Source organism: Colletotrichum tamarilloi, assembly GCF_030869305.1.
Source record: "Colletotrichum tamarilloi strain Tom-12 chromosome Unknown Scaffold_29.1, whole genome shotgun sequence".
NCBI classification, from domain to species: Eukaryota; Fungi; Ascomycota; class Sordariomycetes; order Glomerellales; family Glomerellaceae; genus Colletotrichum; species Colletotrichum tamarilloi.
This window is the reverse complement of record NW_026849412.1, coordinates 404800-420925: the sequence shown is the minus strand read 5'-3', so window position 1 is coordinate 420925 and position 16126 is coordinate 404800. Positions and strand designations below refer to the sequence as shown.

General features: G+C 51.9%; 7 protein-coding genes across 7 annotated transcripts; 4 read left to right on the top strand and 3 right to left on the bottom strand.

Annotated features, from left to right (window-relative positions):
* Window positions 1-761: 761 nt before the first annotated feature.
* On the top strand, window positions 762-2785 carry CTAM01_08473 (regulatory protein; the record flags this gene model as incomplete). The annotated part of the gene is made up of 3 exons (XM_060524493.1): window positions 762-1200; window positions 1690-2688; window positions 2757-2785. The coding sequence occupies 3 exons, from the start codon at window positions 762-764 to the stop codon at window positions 2783-2785; spliced, it is 1467 nt and encodes a 488-aa protein (XP_060381006.1).
* Window positions 2786-3206: 421 nt separating this feature from the next.
* Window positions 3207-5516, bottom strand: CTAM01_08472 (kelch repeat protein; the record flags this gene model as incomplete). Its single annotated transcript, XM_060524492.1, has 5 exons — window positions 3207-3939; window positions 3991-4329; window positions 4382-5132; window positions 5197-5316; window positions 5387-5516. 5 exons carry the CDS (start codon window positions 5514-5516, stop codon window positions 3207-3209), a joined length of 2073 nt encoding a protein of 690 aa, XP_060381005.1.
* Window positions 5517-7234: 1718 nt separating this feature from the next.
* Window positions 7235-7597, top strand: CTAM01_08471 (biotrophy-associated secreted protein 2; the record flags this gene model as incomplete). Its single annotated transcript, XM_060524491.1, has 2 exons — window positions 7235-7268; window positions 7332-7597. 2 exons carry the CDS (start codon window positions 7235-7237, stop codon window positions 7595-7597), a joined length of 300 nt encoding a protein of 99 aa, XP_060381004.1.
* Window positions 7598-8959: 1362 nt separating this feature from the next.
* Window positions 8960-10392, top strand: CTAM01_08470 (peptidase family M28; the record flags this gene model as incomplete). Its single annotated transcript, XM_060524490.1, has 6 exons — window positions 8960-9166; window positions 9230-9390; window positions 9450-9622; window positions 9705-10130; window positions 10190-10254; window positions 10306-10392. 6 exons carry the CDS (start codon window positions 8960-8962, stop codon window positions 10390-10392), a joined length of 1119 nt encoding a protein of 372 aa, XP_060381003.1.
* Window positions 10393-10874: 482 nt separating this feature from the next.
* Window positions 10875-12871, top strand: CTAM01_08469 (uncharacterized protein; the record flags this gene model as incomplete). Its single annotated transcript, XM_060524489.1, has 4 exons — window positions 10875-11415; window positions 11465-11581; window positions 11639-11924; window positions 11995-12871. 4 exons carry the CDS (start codon window positions 10875-10877, stop codon window positions 12869-12871), a joined length of 1821 nt encoding a protein of 606 aa, XP_060381002.1.
* A 204-nt stretch (window positions 12872-13075) lies between these two features.
* On the bottom strand, window positions 13076-13969 carry CTAM01_08468 (metalloprotease; the record flags this gene model as incomplete). Its single annotated transcript, XM_060524488.1, has 2 exons — window positions 13076-13666; window positions 13724-13969. The coding sequence occupies 2 exons, from the start codon at window positions 13967-13969 to the stop codon at window positions 13076-13078; spliced, it is 837 nt and encodes a 278-aa protein (XP_060381001.1).
* Window positions 13970-15186: 1217 nt separating this feature from the next.
* Window positions 15187-15708, bottom strand: CTAM01_08467 (uncharacterized protein; the record flags this gene model as incomplete). Its single annotated transcript, XM_060524487.1, has 2 exons — window positions 15187-15484; window positions 15545-15708. 2 exons carry the CDS (start codon window positions 15706-15708, stop codon window positions 15187-15189), a joined length of 462 nt encoding a protein of 153 aa, XP_060381000.1.
* Window positions 15709-16126: the final 418 nt, after the last annotated feature.

Sequence of the window (16126 nt, the reverse complement as noted above, 5' to 3'; positions counted from 1 at the left end):
GGCGATGGCCCCGATTCCATTGAAGGTCGGTGGGGTTGGAGACACCACCATTTGTAAACCCGGAGACCCTTCGTGTCGAAGCCCATGAAGTCTAATCTCGTCACATCAATGTTGCACAAGATCATCATGTCATCACGGTGCCCATCAAGACATCGTTGAGTTATATTAATGTCACCTGAAATTTGATGTTTTGTTGTTGGCGGTTGCGCCCACCGAATTGAGGCAGACTTCAGAGTACAAGAGTCATCCGCTTTGGTTTTGGTACTTTGGTCGGATGGGCCTGGGCTTATCTAACATTATGAGCAAGCTACACGCGCCGATGGCACATCATTGCATAGGTAATCAACGTGATTACAAATGGCCTGACAATGCATGGGCATTCCTCTTTTCTCACTGCCCAAGTCGACAGTCAAGTGGTGCTGCTTCCACTCCTCCTTTCTTCAAAGCGACATTATGTGGCTGCAAAATAGCCCTGACAGAGATCACGCCAACATGTCAAAAGCTTGCCATGTGTGTCATCGCACCTTCGCTCGAGGCGAGCATCTAAGAAGACATCTGAGAACGCGTACGTGTCGTATAGGTTGCTTTAGTATCGATGGGGCGTCTGCTAACGATGTTGATCATTCTGCTCCCCAGACACGAAAGAAAAGCCGTATGAATGCCATTGTGGACAAGCCTTTGCCAGGCGGGATCTGCTTACCCGCCACGAGCGACTCTACCACGCTACGGGGGATGCTGCTACTCCACTGGCGACGTCCACAATGAGTGCAGGCCAGGACCAAAATTCGGCGGCACTCAACCCATGGCCAGTCTACCATGGAGTCATGCAAGCCACTAGCCAAATGACATTGAACGCTTTAGGGCACTTGGGGAACCAAGACGCAGCTCCTCAAGAGCTCATGCAACAGGTCTCTTATGGCAACAACCCTGAGTCACTAAACCTGCCCAGTAGTCCAATGGAGGCTATGCTTGACATCTCTGAGTTCTTCGACGCTGTCGGCCTAGACATCCAACACGGATTCAATCTTTTCCCGTCCACAGGATTCACCACAGGGCAATTTCAGGAATCCGAACATATCGATTCATCGGCTCCAAGCACGGGCCGGTATCAGTCAACTCCTGAGAGTCACGAACTGGCGTCGAATGGACCCCCACCGATGCGGAACATGAATCCAATCCCAGATGCTGGTACTGGTGAAGGTAGGTTGCGATTATATCCTTCATGCCCTTGATGAACCCTTCGGCATCAATGGTTTTAATGTCTCCTCGACAACTTAGATGATTTTCACGAACTGAAACCTTTGCGGCAACCCTGGAAAGTGAACGAATCTCAACGAAGTCAATTCATTCAATATCTCAACCCATACGCTGCGGCGCTAGGATCATTTAAACTTCCTTCCAGGTTATCGTTGTCAAGATACATTGCTGGGTATATTGACGGATACAATGATCACCATCCTTTCATGCATATGCCAACCTTCTGCATGAAATATTATCGAGAGTCTCCAGAGCTGGTGCTGGCACTCTTAGCCGTCGGTGCTCAACTTCGATATGAGACACGCAACGCTTCCGCATTGTACCGAGCTGGAAGGGCAATAATCTTGCATCGACTAGAATCAGGAGAGTTGGCGATCCAGCCTGGAGGATTATGTGGAATATCCAGGCCGTCTAACTCTCTTGCCTTGGCAGGAGAAGAAGCTTATATCTCTGCTGCAGCCTCACGCCTAGACACTATGAAGGCAATCTTGTTGTTGGCAACCTATTCTACCTGGCAAGAGGACTCCTGTATCGTTCGAGAATCCCTCGAGTACCCAGGCCTCCTCGCGCGGTGTCTGCGGGAGAGCGGACTTGTAAATGATGCCTCTCACACCGACGAAGACCTGGACTGGCATTCCTGGGCACGAGCTGAGTCAGATCGCAGGGCGAAGCTCGCCGCATTCTGCTTCTTGAACCTTCAAACACTGGTCTTCAACGTTCCGCCGGTCATCTTGGCGAATGAGATTGATTTGTGGCTGCCAGTAACTTGTGATGAATGGATGGCGCCTAGCGCTGCGTTGTGGCTAGAGACTCGTAGCAAGAGTCCGCCGCTCGTTCGCTTCCAAGAGGCGTTTGTCAACTTGGTCCAACCTCGCACGGAAGAATGTCCAGTTCCTTCACCCTTTGGAAACTTTGTGATGATACACGCGATCCTGCAGCGCCTCATAGTCGCAAAACAACTCTCACTGGATCCTGCATCTCCGGGGTACGCACCCGAAGAGGTTGCGAAATTCGAATCATCGCTACACCGGTGGCGTGACCAATGGTGCAAGGCTCCCGAGTCCGTTTTAGACGTTAGGCATACCAAGGGGTCTCTCTCTTGGACAGCGACGTCTCTGCTTGGGTTAGCTCATGTACGCCTGCATTTTGCTTCGAGAAGACCGCAAGAGGTTTGTTCCGGAAACCCAAAGACCATTGCAGGCAATGCTTGGGATGCTCGGCCGCCAGAACGTGGGCCTCAGCTCGTCTACGCTCTTCTACATGCGGTTCACGCATTGAACATTCCTGTGCAACTCGGTATCGACTACTTGGCTAGCTGCCAGGCGTTCTTCTGGAGTCTGCAACACTGCTTCTGTTCCTTTGAGGCGGCAGTGTTTCTCAGTAAATGGCTGTATATGCTCGCAGAAACACAGGATACGGGAGAGTTGGATAGTAAGTTACATAATCCAACGAAAATGCCGATGCCAAGACTGACGCGAGACCAAGTAAATGAACGCCAGATAATAAGTTGGATAGAGTGTGTTGTTAACGAGGCTTTAGGTTCGGTCGAAGCAATTGACGGATACGATCTGAGTACTCTGGAAGACAACACCTCACACTCTTTGGAGACTCTTGGTCACTTGGTGATCAAGTTATTCGCCAAGATGTTTGAAAGATGCAATAGCGCCTGGCCGATCATGAGAACGATCGGTCAAAGTCTACACGAATATGCGAGTCTTCTGGATGAATATGACAAGTCGCCAAGCCATTATAAAAAGAGAGGCATTGATGTCAGGGTGACAACACGAAGCAAATAGCTCATGTCAACGAGGAGCTGCTTCGAGCATTATGCTGAGGCCACAGGTGTTTTTTCCACACTCTTCACTGTAATTGAATATCTCAATTCTTGACTCAAATCATTGCCAAACGTCTCCTTATTTCAAATGGTGACCAGAAGCCGACTGAGCAGTTCATTCGATAAGCTTGGCGCGATCATGCCTTGATCCATCTGGAACATTCCTGATTACAGTATTGGCGGGACTATACAAAGCGTCGAGCTCCACGGGAAGGCTCAATTTATTTCCGACCATCGGGTTCATAGGAACTTCTGTTCTGGTCGTTGGATCCGTATTCAGCTCGGCTGGGCAAGGAAGATAATCGGCCGCCGATACGGGGAGCTCTGTTCTAGCCTTCAGTTCCACACTCGGGTCATCGTAGTAAGAATAAATTTCGACCACTGGGGCCACCGAGGCCACCGGAATCTCTGTTCTGAGCGTCGGATCCTTGCTCGGCTCGTCTTGATAAGGACTGTGATCGATCGCTGAGGCCACTGGAAGCTCTGTTATAGTCTTTGGGTCCGAGTTCGGTTCTACTAGACAAGGAGTAGGGTCCGCTTCAAGTTCCTTTGTCTGAAGTGGGACATCCATAGTGTTGTTCGTTGAGCTCGTTTTATCGACAGGCGGTGGTACGAAGATTGGTCTCTCCGAACGGCCGTCAATCCACATGATTGCCAGAAATGCAAGAACAGCTAAGATAATCCCAACTATGGCGGCCCCTGCAATAGTATTACTCGAGGCTTCTGTAGCCCTCGGCATAGCTGGAGGGAATACTGTTGGGATGGGTGTGGGGATGGGTGTGGTCTTCGCTGTCGGCACGAAGAAAGTCTTGACTTCCTCCGATGACCATGACACAGAACCGACACCCCTAAACCTGTTATTTAGCTTTCACCCTAGTTCTTCAGGACTGCAGACTTACTTCTCACGATACCAGCGTTGAATTTCTTCATGGCTGCGATAAGCACCAGCGCTAGCGTTGTAATCGTCCTTCCAGGTCCACTCCACCAAGTCGAACAAACCAAGCCCTTGCGGCCACGGATCTCGGAGAGCCCATCCTTCCAAATTACCCACACTCTTGCTTGTGGTTCTTCCACCAACAACAACCATCTGGCGATTTCCTACTACTGCGCAGTGATGATCCGTTCGTGGAGATACGTCGTCGAATTGCACCTGTCTCCAAACAAACCCTGGTAGACTTAATACAAAGACATCGCTGTATGCTCTGTTAGAGAACCCAGCTGTTCCGCCGAACAAGAATCTGTCTTTGTTAACACTTTGACTGGCTCGAGACACTGTTCCATCATACTGACATCTCATATGTAGTTTTGCTCCTGAGTCCTACCAGGCAGAACCACTGTCGTCTAGTCGGAGCAGATCCTGTAGTCCTTTGGCTATACCATTTCTTGGAGACCGGATCCATGAACGTAACGTTGGATATGTCCATCCATTGATGGAGGCTATCGCTTCCGCTTACTATTGGCTCCAAGGTCGCCATGAAGCCACCGAGGAGCACGACTATGCCATTTGGTCCAAAGTCGGGGACATATAGTGCTCTTGCACCTCTCACTGTCCCGTAGGGAGGAAACGCAGCCTTGAAAGCGGTCGTCTCATTCGACCACAGCTTGGTATTCCAATCGTAAACAATCATACCTGGAGTAGCTCCAGCTGGAGCTAAGTCCGCTTCGCCGTTAGTCATGTATACCTTCGTTCGAGTTCCCGCCCAACCCCCGAACCAAAAGCCACCGTGAGGGGTACTGGCAAATGCTCCGTCCTCACTTCTCACTAGCTCTGTGAATTCTGTTGGGTTTTCGGGGGTCTCTTTCAACCACTGGCCACCACCAGTGCCATCGGCTTGGAACTTCCACGACCCAGTAGACAGCGATTCGTCCTTCAAGTAGAGGGTGTTGGCGGTGTGTCCTCCCCATATATAGAATGAGTCGTTATCTGCCCTTTCCCACAATGCTTGCCTATCCATACCGTATGGTTCTTTCGGTATCGATCTGATCGAAACGTTGGCGGGGGACCAAGATTCCGACAAGTCGATTGAGAGGGTAGAATTGACTACGTTATCCGTCTGTCAGAGAAGCGTTGAGACCCGAGAAGATACCTTCGCTAAAGTACTGACCTGGGTGAGAGCCATAGGTTTGGTTGACTCCGTAATCAAAGGAAGTATATGGTTTTCCTTCGGCATCGAGCTGAGAGACCTCTCCGCCATCGATGTAGAGAAAGTTACCGATAACAACAACTGAAGCCACATCACATATTAGCCGATCGTTCTTCTTAGACGTTTTACTTAGCCAGATATTCTTTGATACCATTAGATAGGCCTCTTCGAAGGAACAGGTCCGGGTCCGGCACATCAGATATTTCCCATGTGTGAACTTCGAGGAAGGATCGAACCCCCAAAAGCAGATAGGCACTTCTCATGGAGTACCAAAACAACATATCGACTCTATTCTGGGTTAATACAAAGCTGGTGACTCCAATGAAATGCTATCCGTATCCGTATGAATGGCTCGGAGTTCAAACAGAGAAGTTCAAAAGGTCTTTGTCAACATGGCCACAGGTCGCGGCAAAAGGAGAATAGGAGACGACTCTCATTTATCAGGGTGTGCGACACAATTGAACTCGCCCGTTTTCGAGTTCTCTCGCCACGTGAACTTTGTGAAGTAGTACAGCAATGCCTAGCGCGACGCGGTGAAGGCTGAGACTTCCTTCTTCTCTGCGAAGAGCCTCTGGCGAGCTTGAGATACATTCAGTGTAACCAATCCATCTTCTTCTATATCCAATGAAGTAAAGGTCCTCAAATACATCCAAATTGGCGTTACGCTTTGTACGACTCAAGCATATAACCAGTTTCGGTCCGTTCAAGGGTTATTGACGCAGTCTTCCGCTCGCATCCCAACGTAGGCAGCGGTTATGCAGCCAAGACGGCATTGCTATTTCGAGTTGAGGCTCGTACATGAGCATTTTAAACACACCATGATGCTGGCAATCTTGCCTTGGACCTGGTTTTGTGTAAAGAGCAAGAGCTTTACCTATCCGCTAACGGCTTATTACATGTTCATCCTAGAAAACGATTAGCCCATGCTCTACACAGACGAAGATGGGAGAAGATCCATGGTCTTTGCTTCCAGGTGACCTTGACAGGACTATCTCAATAAGTACATACTCACCGCGATGATTCGGGCCAGACAGTCCAATTGTGGCCTTCTACCTACTACAAAGCAGGAGGATGTTAAGAAAACAATATAAAGTAAAAGCAGTCACAGACACATGTCCACCAAAGACTCGGCTGGGAATCGAGACCTAGCGACGACAAGTTCGGAGGCAGCTTTTTGGTAGTACAGAGGAATGATTCCAGAAGATTGGAGGGAAAAAATGGCCTTGGACACCTGCCCTCTACTTAAGATTTTACTTTCATGCCTTGAAACCACCTGAAATTCACAGATTTTGACGCCTGCAACTTCAATATGCACGAATCTAACTACTAAACTGTCGTGATGACAAGATGATCAAAATCACTGAGAAACTATTTTCTGCGGATGCGTCATCGCATGATCAAGGAACAGCGAATGGACATGAGCAACACTGGTCGATTGATACTCACTTGTGTGGTGAGATGAACGAGTGAAGATCGTCAGTTGACCATCGCAAGTTGGCCCCTAGTGGTCCTGTGCGCATTAATAGCAGACGTTGCGCAAAACGTGGTTCAGACGACGATCAAACCGCAACTGACCGATCTATCCGTTCGGATGACACATGTCATGATCCGAACCCGATGGAGTTTGGGAAGAGTTCAGCCGCAAAACGAGTAGCGATTCGGTGACGGCCGTGCTATTTCCATTGCCAAGTTTCAGGCACCTAGGGAATCACTTCAGAATTGCTGGTACTCGTCTCACGGGAAAGTGTCACGATGCCAGGGCCGGCGGGATGCTCGATTGACAGGGGACCAATGTCCACAGCTACGAAACTCTGTCAGTCGAGACATTCAGCGAGACTGAGTATTTAAAGACTCGTTGCCTCTGGGCTAGAGGGTCTTGATTCTTCATCAATCCTTCTCTTATCAATCTACAGTGCATGCACATTCGCTTCAACGACCTGGAGTCGCATTTATCTTAAAATCTTTCTTTAATCACCAACCAAGCCAACACTCGTAAAAAATGGTCCGCATCACTCTCTTCGCCACTCTCGCTTGTGAGTATCCAGCCTAGCGGACCCTCCGATCAGAGTATTGCTGCTAACTCAGTCGCGACTCAGTTGCGATGACCGCACTCGCAATCACCCCCAACAACGCCGGTGCCAAGAACGTCGGCCAGGGCAACGGAGCTCAGTTCATCACCGGAGGCTGTGTCGATAACGCTGACTGCTCTTCCGCATGCTGCGCGGATGCCAGCGGCGTCGGCGTCTGCTCGGCCGAGGCCGCGCAGTTCCAGAATGGCAAGAACGGCTGCAACTTTGTCGACCCCAACAAGGCGGCAACCATTGCTGCTGCCAAGGCTCAGGTTGCAAAGCAGGGCTTCTAAGCTGGAACGCAGGGGCCCTAGCAGCCATGATGAAGGATGCCATCGAAGGAACGCTTGGCCATACCTTGGTCCATGAATAGTGAATTGGACTATAGCGTGAGCCAGAGAATGCACGAGTATTGTACTTGATGGGTTGTAGCACTGCCAACCCTGCTCAGAAGCTGTAAAATCGACTGAACCGTTCAGTAAAGTCTCAAAATTCTGTGCCACTATGAGCTCATCTGCTCTCTTATCAACTTCAATCACAAGTTCGCTCCAAGGTCGTCATCATTCTTCCAGTTCTCTGGATATCGTGTGATTGTGTTGATGGTAAACACATCTTCCTCCGAGCACTATGCTTCGCGATATACTCTATGTGCTGATGCAATTCCTGCGATTGGAGGTATACGTCAGGGTAAGCATGGGAAGCAACTCACTCTCCGTCCAATTGTAGGAATCTCCAATTGAGCCATTTAGGAAGCTGCGAGGCTTAAAATCGTTAAGCGAAGGTTCGTGCCAAGATCGTGTTATGGCTCTTAGGTAGTTTGGCATTTTGCCAAGCACTAGAGCATCGCCCAGACCTGCGTGGATGTGGAACTTCCTAAACTGCGATGGACCTTCTTTGGAACGACAGACTGTGCTTACTTATATGTCAATGGCGTGACTAGGATATTTCATGGCGAGCATGAAAGAATGAAGCCATGTCTGTTGTGACCCCTCATACTGTCGCGCGAAGGTTGAACGCTCAACAGCCGAGTCTAAACTGGAAGCGGCAGCTGCGATGAGCTTAATGCCTTGGCGACCCAGATAAGCTTAAACGCAATGGTCCTCCTGCCCCATGCTTCTCTTCGCTCCGACGTAATGTCACCATGCACATAAATCACCATATAATTATGTTTTGGCCCGCTGATCACTGCAACCCGGGGGGGCCGGGGGCCGATGCAGATGCCTTTTCCGGTAATTCGCAGACCGGAGGCTTCTGCGGCCCAGCCCGGAAGCGCTGGTGATCCCCCGCAACTATAGGGCAACACCTGTTGAGTTGGTTATTCCTGCCTTTCGTCTGATATTATGGTCCAGGGCACTGGGGCGTAGAGTACCCAGTCATGTGCATGAGGCCTTCGCCAATTTCTTGATACGAATCTTGGAAAGAGCGGGACAGAAACTTCCTGGAAGGCGCGACTGGTTCTCCTTCCGAAAAGGCACCTACCTACCTTACCGTATAAATATTGCTCCTCCGCTCCACCTCGTCTACAACTTCCTTTCTTCTCCTCTTCACCCACGAGCTTTTCTCTCAAGCCGTCCGTCAACTTTACTTTCTCACTCATCCATCTTCAAGTTCGTTACCTTCCGTCATCGACAGCTTCAAGATAAACAAGAACCATCATGCGCTTCAGCACCACTCTCGCCGTCGTCGCGGCTTCCTGCGGCCTCGCCGCTGCGGCCCCCGCGACTGGCGATGTTCAGGTCAACCCCGGTCTGCGCCTCGTCAAGACGTATGAGGAGGATCCCGGCACCTGGGTCACTGAGGATGAGAAGTACGAGAAGTACACCTCCAAGGGCATTGGCTTCATCGATATCACCGATGTCTCCGTAAGTCATACTCCAGAAATATTTTGACGGCTTTCATTAAGCAAGAGCTAATCAAAGATTCAGGATGAGGAGGTCTTGAACGCCCTCTCTACCGGTGGCAACCACCTGGCTTCCCGTCAGACCGTCGTCTACCCGACCACTCTTAGCCACGTCACCGAGGCCAACTCTCTCATCACCCGAGTCAGCAACACCAACCCTCAGACTTGGCTCCGCACCTTGACCAAGTAAGCCTTCGAGCCTGTTCCTTTCATACCTACTCTGAGATGCTAACCGATTTTCTCAGCTTCCAAAACCGTCACTACCGTTCTACTTACGGTACTGAGGCTTCCACCTGGCTCTACAACCAGGCGGTCAGCATCGCCTCCGGCTACTCTGCCATCACCGTCTCTCGCTTCACCCACTCTTTCAACCAGCCTTCCATCATCGTCAAGTACCCCGGTACTAGCTCCAACCTGAGTAAGTCAACGACTGAGCATAAATCATTGCTCAAGAAGGCCTCCCTCCTTCTAGCAAATCTCCACTAACAACTTATTGCCAGTCATCGTTGGTGCTCACTACGATTCTACTGCTGGCTCCACCACTGCCCGCGCTCCTGGTGCCGATGACAATGGTACCGGCACTGTCAACCTGCTTGAGGCCCTCCGCGTTCTAGTCGATGCTGGGTTCCGCCCCCAGAACACCATCGAATTCCACTTCTATGCTGGCGAGGAAGGTGGTCTCCTTGGCTCCCAGGCTGTCTTTGCCAACTACAAATCTGCGGGCAAGCGTGTCCTCGGTATGCTGAACCAGGACATGACTGGCTACTCCCCTGGTGGCAAGGCCACCGTGTACACCGACTACGTCGACACGGCCTTCACTGCCTACGTCCGCCTCGTCACCACCCAGTACACCGGCGCTGCTCCCTCCAGCTCTTCCTGCGGCTATGGCTGCTCTGACCATGCCAGCGCCCGATCCAACGGTTTCCGTAAGTTATTTGTGCTTCCGCTTTACTATAATGGCTTTGTACTAATGTGCAATTACCAGCTGCTGCCTTTGTCAACGAGGAGCCCTTCAGCACCTCCAACCCCAAGATCCACACCTCCAGCGACGTAAGTCAGACCATTGCCCCTCCAAGACACAATTGACTAACATATGTACAGACCTACGAGAGCGTTCAGTGGAACGCCATTCTCCGCCACTCGAAGCTCACGGTGGGCTTCCTCGTCGAGGCGTCTTATCTGGCTTAGGATGTCAGAGCCATCTGGTGCATCACGCCTGACCGTCGTCGCCCTTGCCCCAGGGAATTGAGCACGGGTGAGCATCTTTGAAAGAAGGCTTGGCTCTCCTCCCAACCTTTTCCAACTCCTTCAGTGTACATATTCGATCAGTGAACATTCAGCGCTGAACAGGGCGTTGCTACGCTCATAATAGCAGAAGCAATTCATCACATAGGCTGAAAGCCTTTGAAAGCATCAAGTTCCAGTGTCTACTAAAGTTCCCTTGCTGCAGTCGTGAGCCCAGTGACTCGTATCCAATGAGGAACCCCTTGCAGTCCCCATTTTCTTTAGCCCAAACAAGCAGGTCATTGGAAAAAAACCCTAGATGTCAGATTCGGGGTAGCTTGAGGCCGTGCCGCATGCTGACATATCATGGTCTCTCTCCTTCAAACATCTGATGCCGACTCCCTCCTCTCAACCTCCGAACTTTGCATCAGAACAAAGACGGCATCATGCGAATTCTCTGGCATTTCAGTCTTCTTTTCATTGGTGGACTGGTCGTCAGCCAAAGGGCCGATCTCAATAATTGCCCTTTGCTGGGACCAGCCTACCCTCTTCCAGACCTCCATAAGTCACAGGTGATCAAAGATACCAAGGAGTCATTCGCCAAACTCATCAAGGATGCGATCTCAACTGGCGAAACCGAATTGGGCAAGATAAACACCGCCACTGCGTCGTTTTCCATTGGTGTATTCTCTGCAAATTCGGACGAGTTCCTTTACGAGTATCATCATCAGGGAACCGAGCTCAACGGGACGGTAACTGGGGGCTCATTGGACTCGGACACGCTGTATCGCATCGGAAGCGTCACCAAGCTATTGACTGTGTACACTATTCTCGTCAAGCTGGGCCCCAAGTACTGGAACGAGCCTATCACCAACTTCATCCCGGAGCTTGCTGACGCACCGGCAGGGTACCGGGCGCATCGGACGCAATGGTCTGAGGTGACTTTGGGAGGTTTGGCCAGCCATATGAGTGGTATCGCACGCAATAGTAAGACTACCGTCTACCTCTGTGACCATCGATAGCTCACAATTATCAGATCACTTCGTCGACCTATCTGGTATGCCTGGTATCGAGGACATGGGACTCCCTTACCTGAACGAGTCCGACATCATCAAGTGCGGTCTGCCGAAGATGCGACCTTGTACCAGAGAAGGTGAGCCATTCTCACATTTCTCTTTGGGATGATATTTGCTGAACCCGTCATATATAGAAGTCCTCAATTCCTTGCTGGAGCAGTATCCCGCTACGGCAACCTGGCACACCCCGGTGTACAGTAATGAGGCCTTTCAGCTCATCGGCTGGGTGTTTGAGAACATCACAGGTGGCTCCGTAGGAGATGCCTTCAAGACCAGTGTTGCAGAGCCTCTGGGTTTGTCTCGAACATTTTGGGATCCGCCCAAAGACGACCCCAACGCCAACGTTGTTGAACTCGCCCCGTCGGCGATCAAGTCGTTGATAGGCTACCCTTTTCAGGAGGGAATAGCCTCATATACCCCGTGAGACCGATTGCCAGCAGTCAACAGCTTACACTGTTTACTTCTTTTTAAAGCTGACCAGCTCCTGCAGGACCGGCGGCGTATATTCTTCCTTGGGCGACCTTTCTGCCATCAGCCGCTCCATTCTCGCATCGTCCATCCTACCCCGAGCAGCAACCCGCGAATGGCTTCGGCCGGTAACGCATACCCAGCACACCCACAGTGCCGTCGGAAGACCATGGAAAATCACTCGGATGGACGTCGCCGCAGCTCCCGGCTCAAAGCACACTCGGCTCGTGGATCTGTACACCAAGAACGGCGGCATCGGGGCCTACTTGACCTACCTCATCCTCTCGCCCGACCACAACATCGGCTTCACGCTCTTGGTGGCTTCCAAAACGGCCTACGGCGATGGCGTACCCGATTCTACGTTCGACGTCCTCAGCGAGTTGCTCTTGGAGCAGTGGATCCCCGCCGCCGAGGCCGCGGGCCGGGAGGCGGCGGGTGAGGACCTTGCTGGCACTTATGTGTCCGACGACGGATCGGACTCCCGGGCCGAGTTGTCGCTCGTCCCCGGCAGATTTGGCCTCACACTCCAGAAGCTAGTGCTCAATGGCACGGACTTCTTCTCAGAGGTGGGCAGGAAACTTGGGTTTCAGGGTGCCGATCTACAGTTCATAGGACTTCAAGATCAGGGCGAAGTCGCGTTCCGAGCCGTGTTCTCGAATCCTGATGATGCGGCACCGTCACGTCGGGGGCCCATACTGGGAAAGAAGTGCGGATCGACATGGGGAGGTGCTGGGTCGCTTACATACGGCAACATTGCCATAGTTGAGGTTGTTTTCACTGTCGATGATGACGGAAAGGCAACCAGTGTAAGCTTCCCGGCGCTGCGCGTGAAGTTTACCAAGGAATCGAGCAAGACATCTGTCAGAGTGGAAGAGAATATTGTCTTTGAAGAATTATGATTCAGTCAATATTCTTAGGGTATTATACTAAAGTCAAGACACCTGATGGTTCTATTTACATGGAGCTCATATTCCAGAGCCCTCAGCCACCCCTATTCATAGATCTCATCAAATCTCATCAGCCTCTATTCAAGCTCCGCTACTCCACGCTTCTGATGTAACATCATGCTAAATGATAGAACAGTCCCCAAGCAAACAACCACTCTATGCGCGGTACTGGTTCCAGAAGCTGTACATGCGAGTCTGCTGGTTAGGAGTGAACTCCTCGTAGCACGAGTCGTAAGAGTAGTCCATGTAGTTGTGGATGGGGTCAAGGCCAGCCTGGCTAGGGCAGGAGTCACGGCCGGTAGGGCATCCGGTGGAGAAGCTGGCCTGGGCGGGAGTGTCGGCGATGGAGTCACCTTCGCCGGTGCAGCCGCCCTGGAAGGTGTGGTAGAGACCGAACCAGTGGCCGACCTCGTGGGTGACGGTCTTGCCGAGGTTGTAGTTGGTCTCGCTGCCGCCGGGCACGGTGGAGGAGAGAATGGTGCAGCCGTCGCGGATGTAGGCAGTGGAGCCGGCGGCGGCGGTGGTGGGGAAGTAGCAGTACCCAAAGTCGCCGCCGAGGGTGCGGACGAAGTAGAGGTTGAGGTCGTTGTAGGTACCCTTGCGGAGGGCGCGCTTCATGGCCATCTCGTCACCATCCTGGGCCCAGTTGGCGTTGATGGTGCGAGTGGTCTCAACCAGGGTGTAGCTGATGCCGTGGGGGGCAAAGTCACTGTTCATGACGGCCAGCTGGTCAGCCAGCATCTTGTCCTGTTGAAACTGTTAGATAATGACATTCCAAGTGTAAGGTACCATGTCGATACTCACGGTGATGTAGCCGTTTGCCACAGTCTGGGAAGAAGCAACAACGTGGAAGTAGACGTTGACGTTGATGGTAGCCGCCGCCATCAGGCTCACGGTGCCATTGTTGGCAGCCTCCTCCTCGGCAAGCTTCTTGGAGATCTCAATGTGCTCAGGGGTAGGATCATGAGTACCGCAGCCGAGACGGGCGGGGGTAACGGCGGCGGAGGCGGCGGCGGCAAGGGCCGCAACGACAGAAAGCTTGAACTGCATGATGAAGAGCTAGACCGATTGGATCGAGGCTTGGACAAGGGGACCGGGACTTGATAGAGCTGAGAGGGATGGGGAGCAAGAGAGAAGAAGGACCTTGATGGTGGGGGATTGACAACACATATATACTTGAGGGCATTCTCTCGAGCGTGTCTCGAGATTTTCCCGTTCGAATGATACATGGTAATGGGTTCGGGAGTCAGTCGGGAACTAAGATGTTTGCGACCTTCCGGATCAGTTCAAGGCAATCTTTGGCTCTGTCAGTTAAAGCAGGCTTGGAAGAAGACAAGTTCTGAGATCAAGAAAAACTGGATGCGCGGGAATGAAGGCCATGGGGTAAGCTAGAATGCCTTCCTCATCGAGGTTGAACTGAGAATTTCAATATGAGCGACGGGCCACTCAACGGGGCCGGGCACGGCGTGAACAGCGGGATTGAACCACCTGGGGAAAGACTTTTGGTTCTGATTCGTGGACTCTGAAATACGACGATCTTGGCATGCCAAAGGCCATATGGAGCTGAGCTGAGGATTTGAGGCGATGCTTGATGCCTCCTCGCGTCCTGGTTGGGTAGCGTCGGATGCACGAGTTGCATGAGTCGGAAGAGACCGAGAAGCACTGGAACACGAAAGAGCACCCGCACAAGTTCCCATCATTCCCAGGGCCGATAAGAGATCCGATGATCTCGGTGCATCGATGGGCCACAGTCCAGCGAGACCGGACGGTCCTTGACTCCCTTCGGAGATGAAGTTGGGAGGGCGAGTAAGCTTTGAAAGCCGGCGCTAGCGGGGTGCGGTGGTATCGCGACATTAAACGCTCCGTTTAACGTGCATGCCAAGCTCTCGCCAAGGCGGCCAACTATCCAACCAGGGCAGCGCCGTTCAACCTCCCTATTTAGGCTTAATCAAGTATCTGCTCGCTTCTACTGTGTAGGAGTTGACTCAGTTGAGACACTCTTGCCCAACAAACTTCTCTTAGTGTTTGTCGTGGCGGACTACCTACTATGGAAGATGAGAAGTTGTCTTGGCCCTTGGGTCGCCTTGGGCAAATGGGGTTCTTGAGCAGCATCCACCACGACGATCTGCCTCGCAGACAGCAAAGCCAAAGAGATATGTGATGTCAGAACAACCTTCTGTTTTCGTCGAGGGACTTTTGAGAAGAAACGGGGCATCTATGTACGGAGTAGGGTTGCACAGACAAGCCAGAGTCTTGGCTTTACCAAGTCAATGCACTATTGGCAAGCATGGCCAGGACGGGCAACTGAAATAGTCGAGAATTGATTGATCGGCAGAACTTCGCCCACCACCTCCTTGCCGATGGCCCAGCACCATGGCCTCACCGTCCCCAAGCTTTTGAATGGTGATGACGGAGGGGTCTGCCGCAAATGGCATCCCAGAGCTTCGAGCTTTCGATACGAGAGAGCGATCACACGAGGGATGCCTATCTTGACTCGCTGAATACTGGCTGGCTGCCGACCAGGTCGTGTTTCGACGATTCGGTATTCTTGACTCCCTCAAGAAACTAAGCTACGGCACAAAGTCCAGTTGGATTACAAGCAAGCATTTCAGGCTTTGCACGTACTCAAAGAGAGGTCGAGAGGCCGCCTCAGGCGCTTTGCCCTTGAGCCTGTCCAATTTACGCTGTTCCTCTGCTACTAAGGAGCCCAGGTAGAGCCAGAGCACTTCCCCAGCAATAGTAGGCCTAGTAGCAGGAGTAAAGATGCTCATTCCATGAATGTCAGTCATCGAGAGTCTTTTCAGACTAATGTGAACGACGGTTAAAGTTGGCCTCACGGGATTATCCGTGGTCGTGAGAAGGAAAAATTGGATGAAGAGCAGGAACGGGCCAGGGGCAGAAAACCCTCGGAGTAAGCTTAATTCTCGGCCCGGTTCATCTCACCACCTCACCGTCGCCGGCCAAGGTGTACGGAGAAGGTACGGATATCGAGGTGAGGACTCGGCAGACAAGGTGTGTCCCGGTGGTAATTGTAGCCACAGAAGCACGGGCCAGCCGGGAGGACCCCTCCACCACGTGAGTGCGCAGCTGTGGCGCAAGGGATTTCGCGTCGCTGCCTGTTGGAGAGGCGCGCCGCGCGACGGCCACTTAAACCCCAACGCCAACGGCGGGCACCCACCACTGAACTCCTCTCTCCAATTCAAGCAG